The following is a 10,000-nucleotide window of genomic DNA, read 5'->3' on the forward strand; positions in this document are numbered from 1 at the left end:
CCCACATACTGCATAAATATATTTATAAATTCATTCATATATATTAACGTTTGTTTTTATGTCAAGATATATATAAAAGCAATTTAACGTTAAGCTAAAGAATTACTCATCATTTTTTTTATTGGAGTACTGGTTTATTAAACTTTGACAAGAAAAAGGTGTGACAGTAACTTCGAAAATTCGGCCTGACAGCCCATATATATATTTATATAGTGTAACGTAGGTACATAGACATATCCGGGTTCATGCAGAAACACTCGCTGACGCGCAAGAAAATGCTGTGTACGAGTAAAGTAGCCGACAAGGGCCATAAGGAAGCTTGCTTCCGCGGTAGCGCTTTCGAAGCAGACCCGAAGGAAGCCGAGAAGGATATCCTTAGAGGAGAAACGTTTGGAGGAGGAAAAGGAGGCGGAAGAGGAGGAGGAGGAGGAGGTAAAGCAGGAGTAGGAATAAGACTTGGAAGTAGCAGTGACTGTGATAGTTGTGGGGATGGTGGAAGTGGTGGGAGCAGTGGTGGTGATTGTGTTGGCAGTATTGGTTGTGGCGGTTGCATCAGCGAAGGCCATGGTCATGGCGACAATAGCAACGAGGACGGCGTTGGTAGCAGCAGTAGCAGCAGCAGCAACAACAGCAGCAGCAGCAGCAGCAAAGTGGACACAAGTTCAAGTCTAATGACGGTGACGGACTGCAAAGATGGCTGCTCGAAACATCACTCAACACCATCGTTCCAGATAAAGAAAGTGCTCAAGATCGGAGACAATGACAAACAAATTAGTGAGAAGTCGTCAGATAATTGTACGATATGTGGTAATGATTTTTTCGAAAGAGCCTCCATTATGATGCTTTCGAAAAGTAATGTCGAGAATAAAGAGTACGAATGCGAACTCTGTGGTAAAAGTTATCCTCTGTTCTCCTCCTTAAGTCAACATGTCGAGACGCACATCGGCGAAAAACTGCATCGCTGCGAGGTGTGCGGCAAGGATTTCTTTAAGAGCTGTGGACTTGAAGCTCATATGAAAACACACACCGGTGAAAGACCGTTTCACTGCGATATATGCAGCCTCGACTTTGCTTGCGTATTTACATTGGAAATGCACACTAAGACACAGCACACCGACGAGAAACCTTTCCACTGCGAGCTGTGCGGTAAGGACTTTGTACTGCGCACCAATTTGAAAATGCACATTAAAATGCATATGGGGGAAAAGCTGTGCAACTGTAAAGTGTGCAAGAAAAACTTCCTGATAAATTCTCTCTTGGAAAATCATCTTCAAAACCAGAAACAACAACAAAAGGAAAAACCATTTTACTACGAACTTCGAGGTAAGGATTTTACCATTCGCATGCATTTTGTATTGAAAATGAGTGGAAGCAAAAACTGCGGCGGTGATAAGCTGCAGATGAACCACGACAAATGCAAAATAGAAATACCATATAAGGTCACGTTACAAATACAAATTCAAAACCCGAACGGGGAGAAAGCGTTCCACAGTAGCGTCTGTGGCAAAGATCCTACAATTGATACCCAATTAAGGGAACACACGCCTAAAAAGAGCCTTCATTTTGTCAAGTGCATCAGGAAGGTCTTGCGCCAGATTCCTTTTCATCACAATACACCCCAAGAGAAAAAATAAGACTGTTTGATATATATATCTATATATAAATCTAAATCTATATATGTGTGTGTGTATATATATATATATATATATATATATATATATATATATATATATATATGATGATGATGATGATGAAGTTTTTTCCAATTTTCTGTACTTATTGGTGGTAAGGTGACACAATTTGCATATTATTGTCGAAATTGTTATTTTGTTACGTTTTGCTTTATTTACGTATAAGTAATGCAAAGATGGCTGCTATATATAAACAGTTTTCTTTTTTAAATTTCCCCCATATTTTCCCCTCATTTGTGTGTGTGTGTGTGTGTATTTATATATATATATATATATATATATATATATATATATATATATATATATGTATGTATGTATGTATGCATGTATGTATACATGTATGTATGTAGATATGTGTGTATGAGAGTGATGTGTGCATCCAGATGTGTATGTGTGAGTGTGTGTACGTGTTTGTAAGCGTGAGGAATGTCTATACTTCCTGCCATAATCCATATAGTCACTTACGACTGGTCTTCCACCTGCATTGCTCAAGATTTTACATCAACATATGAAATCGTGTTTTCCATGCATATCTAAATCGAATTTAGTCTTTTCATAGAATAATATTGAGACAATACCTCATAAGTTTGACTTGTTTGTTTGTTATTTTTTTTTTTTTCTGAAGCGAGTCACATGACTAACAATGTCGCTATTTACTTGTAACTTGTTACTAGATATTGCTGGATGGTGGGAGTAATCAAAGATTTACAATATATTTATGGAGTGGGGCAAGAATGCATGCGTGGTTAAAGAGTTCGCTTTGCTAGCACCTGGTTCGTCGCTTCGATCACACCAGAGGGCACTTTGGACTAATGTCTTGTCAGTGAAATTAGGAAAATTAAGGAAATACAGAAACCTGTAGTATGTATGTATGTATGTATGTATGTATCTGTATGTATGTGTGTATCTGTATGTATGTATGCATGTAAGTATGTATGTATTTTTGTGTGCACGTATGTAGTATGTATGTTTGTGAGTATGTATGTACGTACGTACATACGTATGTATGTATGAATGTATGTGTGTATGTATGTGTATATGCATGTATGTTTGTATGCATGTATTTATATGTGTGTACATCTGTGTGTGTTTGTGTCTGTGTAGGTGAGCTTTTTGTGATAACTGTCTAAATATTTCAACTTTATGTCAATAGAGGGACATGACTCAATTCGGTGAACTTAGCCATTCTATAAATAAAGATCAATTAAAGTCAGTATCAATCTTGGAATCGATATGATTGACCGACTGACTGATGGACTAAAAGCTTTTAAGGTGATGCTCTGGAATGGTTAACGCCTCGAGAGTGGACTCATTAAAAAGAATGCTGTTTGTTCCTTCTCGAGCCATGCTTCGCTCATATGGGCCAGTTTCATTGGCCACCTGGACGAGACGCCGGTCCATCGCAGGTGAGCTGCTAGATGCAGGAGGAAAAAGTGAGAGAAAGTTGTGGCGAAAGAGTCAGCAGAAGTTCGCCATTACCTTCTGCCGGAGCGGCATAGAACTTAGGTGTTTCGCTCATAAACACACAAGATCGGCCGGTCTGAGATTCGAACCCACGATCCCTCGACGGCGAGTCCACTGCTCTAACCATTAGGCCATGTAACTCCACCATTAAAAGAGTATAATTGTAAATTCGATAAAACCTCACCCAGCCTCGCAAAGCCTCGCTGTTAGTCATGTAACTTGCTAATAGGATTAGCACTCCAATATTATTCTACAAAAAGACTAAATATATTTCAAGGATGGAAATATATCTTAAATGTTAAATGTTATAAATATCCTTTAAAAAACTATTTTATTTATATTGTACACCATTCTACATAATTCGTAAAATTATGTGTGTGTGTGTGTGTGTATATGTATTATGTATGTATATGTATATATAAATATATATATATATATATACATATATATATATATATATATATATATATATATATATATATATATATATATATATATACATGTGTGTGTCTTTGTGCGTGTATGTATATATATATATATATATATATATATATATATATATGTGTGTGTGTGTGTGTGTGTGTGTTTGTTTGTGTGTATGTATATATGTATATATAAACGATTTACTCGACGCCCGTTTCGAGTGGTCGAAACCGCTGTCGCTTGATCAAAAGCAGAGTTTTGTTAATCCTCTACAAATGTTTTCCTCTCTCACGCTAATTCATTGGATTTAGAGGAAGCGACTTAGTTAGCTTTGTTCTGTTATTGAAGTATTAACATTTAATCTATTGCCGAACCGCTAAGTTACGGGGACATAAGCACACTAATACCGGTTGCCAAACGTTGGTGGGACACACACACACACACACACACACACATATATGTATATATGTATGTATATGTATATATATATATATATATATATATATATATATATATATATATATATATATATATATATATATATATATATGAATATATGTTTATATATATAGAGAGAGAGAGGGAGAGATACATACATACATACATATATATGTATATTTGTATATTTACATATATTTAAACATACATATCTCTCTATCTCTCCCTCTGCGTCTTTCTATCTCTATCTATAGCACACACACATACACTACACTAATACACACACACACTACACACACACACACACACATGTATACTGAACTACGTAAGATGTAGATGGAAAGAATCGTATACAAAGAAACATAATATGAGTGAATGTGAAACCAAGGAAACGAATGAATGAATATACGAATAAACGAATACATAGAACCGAAGACGTAATATAATAATAATAATAATAATAATAACGATAACAATGATAATAGAAAGTCTACATTAGTGTGTTACGATGATTTATTCGTCGGTCTGTGTATAAGTTTCGCGTGTGTGCAGACAGACGTGTGACATAGAGGCTGAGGTAGTTAGTGGTGGGAGGGGAAAAGGGGATATTAACCAATCAAAAGAATCCATCGATCGTTTTATAATATTGGCCATGGTGACTTTAATGTAGTAACTATGTCGTCTGAAGATTCTGGAATTAAGAAAGAAGAAGAAAAAAAAACCCGAAACAAACTACGTTATAATAATAACAAGACCACCAAAACATCAACCATTTGAGAGGAAGAAAAATGCGTGGTCTGTCTGTGGCAAGTTGCATATTTGTAACATCGCTAACGTGTGTATCATCTGCGTTGTCTGTTTAGAGATATCTGAAGTGGGATAACTTATTTCGATAACAACATTGAGTTTATTTATTAGATATAACCAGAGAGGCCGCATACGTTCTTGGCGTATTACGCTTACTGTAGGAGTGTTGGGTTTTACTGTATTAAAGCGAATCGAAATGAAATGAGGTGAAACAGATTTGATCAGCAACGCATGGCTTATTGATTTATTGATAGTATCGCTTTATTGATTTGTTTTATCGATTTTATTGATTTTATTGATTTTATTGACTTACCTTATGTTTTGGGCATAAAAGAAGAATGATGATAGAATATCCAGGATCATAGTTGGACATTGGAATGTAAGATGACTTGGAGTACTTCTCTCTTTTATTTTCTTTTTGCTTTAGTCCTCGCCAATTCTGAATTCAAGTATACATATACACACGTATATATATATATATATATATATATATATATATATATATATATATATATATATATATGTATATATGCTTTCGGTGCGAATGATTTTTCATACAGCGCCGTTTTTACAATCCTGTAAATAATAATAATAATGGTATTTTTATATAAGCTTTAAGCTTATATAAAAATACCATTATACACACACACACACACACACACACACATATATATATATATATATTGCATATATATATATATTGTATATATGAATATATAAGTGCATATTGTATATATATATACATACACATACATACATACACATGCTTACATATATATATATATATATATATATATATATATATATATATATATATATATATACATATATATCTGTATACATACGTGTGCGCGCGCGCGCACACACATATGCTTGAAAAATACAAAGGCTGCCTAAAATTTCGTGTCATAGCTAGAAACAACGTGAAAAACAAAATGAAGAAATGTATTGCATATTAAGACATTCCGGAATTCTTAAAAATAAAATAAGACTTGACAATATGCTTTCTCAAACGGGTTACACATTTCCCCGCCAGTTTATGCCAGGTATGAAATACAGATGCAAACACCTTGCCCTCTTTTTCAGCTATGGTGTTGTGTACAAAAACTTACTAAGTTCTGCAATGCTTTCTGAATGACGGCTTTTAAACATTTTCTTTGAGTTAAGTCAGTACTATATGGCCTTCATACAAAAGATCTGTGTGGGGATTATGTTGTTGGCACTCCGTCGCTTACGACGTCGAGGGTCCCAGTTGATCCGATCAACAGAACAGCCTGCTCGTGAAATTAACGTGCAAGTGGCTGAGCACTCCACATACACGTGTACCCTTAATGTAGTTCTCGGGGATATTCAGCGTGACACAGAGCGTGACAAGGCTGACCCTTTGAATTAGAGGCACAACAGAAACAGGAAGTAAGAGTGAGAGAAAGTTGTGGTGAAAGAGTACAGCAGGGTTCGCCACCATCCCCTGCCGGAGCCTCGTGGAGCTTTAGGTGTTTTCACTCAATAAACACTCACAACGCCCGGTCTGGGAATCGAAACTGCGATCCTATGACCGCGAGTCCGCTGCCCTAACCATTGGGCTATTGCGCCTCCACGGGGATTATAACCAACAGATACATTACAAATATCCTTTGTATCAACTGGTACGTTGTCGAGATGAATCAGAAAGCCATTTATTAAGTTTTCCTCATGATTTCGGACGAATGCTTTTCCTTAAATTGTGAATTGCTGTTATATAACATTGTCCAGTCATAGTTTCACCTCTACTGATATGGTCAAAAGAATCGAGGTCTGTAGGACCTTTAGGCGGTGAATGCTTTGCCATCTTTGACCTAGTTTTGGGCCGACTTCGTCCTTCATTCTTTCGGGCGTCAAATAAAATGTTCCAATTCGGAACGGTTATCGAGACTGTTAGAATGACGGTCCAGATATCTATAAGCTTTTGTTTCGGCCCTTTGCATCTTGAGTTCAAATCCCGCTGTGTCTGTTTGTGTGTAAACGGTCCCCCTTCCTCGGTCTAACACCACGTCCTAGGACCTTGGGTACGATTAGCGGAATCCACTGTGTTGCAAGCGTTCGAACCAGGCCTCCTGTTTCGAGACTACTTCTTCACACGCTCCTACCAGCCTCAGAGGCTCTGTAAAAGGTCAAGGGTACTGGCTTCCTTCCTGGCTAAAACATAAAATTATAATTACATGTGTCTTGATATAAACTGTCTTTGTCATTATTGGTTTAACGGACGGCGTAGCTCCTCTAACTCACCATTCCATAAGATATTGTTTGTATGTTGCATCACACCTATAAAGCAACATCTCATTGCTTGGCAACATTTCTTGAGAATCACTGAAAAACATGAGCGAAAGTTTGTTTTTCTTTTCCGATGAACACTTGACAAATGACAGAAAATCCGTTACATCTAAACTTACACATTACCAAATAATTACAAAATATTTATTGAAAAGACCCTTTGCTCATGTTCGACTCAAACACAAAATTTCTTTTTCTGAGTCCGCTTGCATAGACTGATCACCGACACAATGCTATTCATATTTGTTGATGTTTGAGAGATATTCGCTACAATATTAACACGGTGGTTTCCAATCTTCTCTAAAACGTTTCTTTCATTCCTGTATAGATTTTTGTGCTATTTACTTCACTGCCATAAACTTTCTTTAAATCATAAAATTGATTCATCGCTTGACTTATCATGTATCGTTTATCATATTTTTGCCTGCGAGTAAATGTGTTTGCAGTTTTTCTTTCTGAGACGAGCAGGAAGACAATAAGTGTAATACGATTATAATTGTAAAATCCCTAAGTTACAGAATTTTTATCATTGTACGCTGAACTCTACAATTATTTTTTAAATATTTTTACATATTGTGCTTAAATTAATGTGTAGTATTTTATTATTTATGACATGAACTTTTGGAAGTACCTTCGTGCATATTTATATATTATTTTGTTATATATGTGTGTGTATCTGTGTACTGATATATATATATATATATATATATATATATATATATATATATATATATATATATATATATATATTGGAAGGTTTGGAGGTGATGTACAGGAATTAATTATATATATATATATATATATATATATATCCACATACATATATACATACATATATATATATATATACATGTGTTTGTGTGTGTATGTGTATGCATAGCCTGTGTGTGTTTTATTTATGTGTGTGTGCGTATGTGTTTGTATGTGTATGCAATTGCGTGTATCTTTTTCAGCGCTTTTACTATAGCGCTTTTACAATAGACTGGACTTGCAAACTGTGATTTTGAAAAAGTATACAATGTCTTCGTGTTCTAAATGATAAACATTCTGGTAAGAATGTCCTCACCAAATGTTGTGTCTTCATTCGGAAATTCTTTTAAAATTATGACGATGATGATGATGACGATGATGATGATGAGGACAACGATGATAATAATTATTATAGTTATAACGATAATGGTGATTATAATAATATTTTATTGTTGTTGAAGATGAAGTTTTAAGTTGCAATTGTTCTTCGTGATGAGAAAGTGCTGTTCGTTCTATTTATAGCTATTGTTGTTCTTGCTATAGCTGATGTTGTTGTTGTTGTTGTTGTTGTTATTGTTGATGATGATGATGATGATGATTATGATGATGATGATGTTGATGACGATGATGATGATGATGATGATGATGATGAAGAAGAAGAGGATGATATTGCAAGCAAGCGCCGCCTTCAAATTCACTCCTTACCGTGACCATATCAAATATCAACGTCCAAAATCTGTCGAGTTTCATGTACATATATGTGTGTGTGTGTGTGTGTGTGTGTGTGTATGCATGTATGAACATACATACATGCATACATGCATACATACATATATGTGTGTGTGTTTATGTGCGTTTATTTCTGTATATGAGTATAGATATATATCCATATCTATGTCTACCTCTATGTGTTATTTATCTATGTATGCATGTATGAATGTATATACACGCATGTATATATATATATATATATATATATATATATATATATATATATATATATATATATATATATATATATGTATATATATACATACACGCGCGTATAAGTACATAATATATTGTACATACACAATGTCCTTCTTTGCATTTATTCAATGTGTAATGAGTGAAATTCTTTAATTAGATCTTAATGACCTTTGCACTTTCGGGACATTCAACTGTCCTGTAAGGGTATTGTTTTCTTTTTCTTGTTGTTTCTGAATATATTTATTTATCTATTTATTTATGTAAAACCACTCCACTGCAGTGCAGCTCTCAAAGCATTGCACCATGAGCTGACGAGTGAATATCTACGTGGTCACTCGTATAAATAGCAATGATTTTCCCCTCAAATAGCATCGATCTATTTTAATAAATGAAAGGACGTCGTACATAATGTTGCCCCAGAGGCAGGTGGTGAGGGCGTCCTGTACTAGTTGTCACCCAACTGCGACCCTCGTGGACCTGTAAACTCGAGGGTGGGGGAGCTTTGCTCAACTAAAGTACTGCATGAAAAACAAATAAATAAACTATTCTTAAATAACTAGCGAAAGCCCTCATCGGCAAAAAAAGGCACCCAATTAAGGGAATTTATCTAATAAAACAATATAATATTCTTGTACCATGGGATGTTATGAATTGTAACGTTTCAAGACAGTGCTCCTCACGAGGATGAGACATATGGTTCTTACAATATATCGTTGAGGTCGATCCGAGATCTTTGAATAGCATCACTTTGTTCATAGTGTTGCAATCATTGTAAACCATGCTTTCTAACGAACTGAATATGAGTCGCAATATGATTTCGATTCCATAGCAAGATCCTAGAGAAAAATTAATATCGAATGATATCTAAATTATAAGGACAATATGTTTAATCTTTAACATAGATTATCAATCATATTAAACCTTTGTTTTCATGGGTTCTGGATTTGAGGGTGTGGTGGTGAAAGATTCAACATTTTAAGACGATGCCCTTTCATACCCCGAGGAACACATGAACATAACAATGTAACAATGTACTTCCTTTACCAATTTGAAGTGTACTCGGGGGCTGAGTCATGACTGTTTTCAGAAATGATGTAAGGCACTGTTTAACTTTCTGATAAACAGTAAAATGTTTTCAGTTTCTTTGA

The 10,000-nt window shown here is 35.1% G+C and overlaps 1 protein-coding gene across 1 annotated transcript in view; it reads left to right on the forward strand.

Moving 5' to 3' along the window:
- LOC106882857 (uncharacterized) overlaps positions 1-10,000 on the forward strand; it is a 60,734-nt gene that overhangs the window by 119 nt on the left and 50,615 nt on the right. The window contains exon 1 of the mRNA XM_089362295.1: positions 1-1,323. This exon is cut by the window's left edge and continues 119 nt beyond it. Within this exon, the coding sequence (XP_089218421.1) occupies positions 246-1,323 (1,078 nt within the window). The 5' untranslated portion in view covers positions 1-245. The remainder of the gene's footprint in view (positions 1,324-10,000) is intronic.

Source organism: Octopus bimaculoides, chromosome 14 (genome assembly GCF_046866305.1).
Source record: "Octopus bimaculoides isolate indiv1 chromosome 14, ASM4686630v1, whole genome shotgun sequence".
NCBI lineage: Eukaryota > Metazoa > Mollusca > Cephalopoda > Octopoda > Octopodidae > Octopus > Octopus bimaculoides.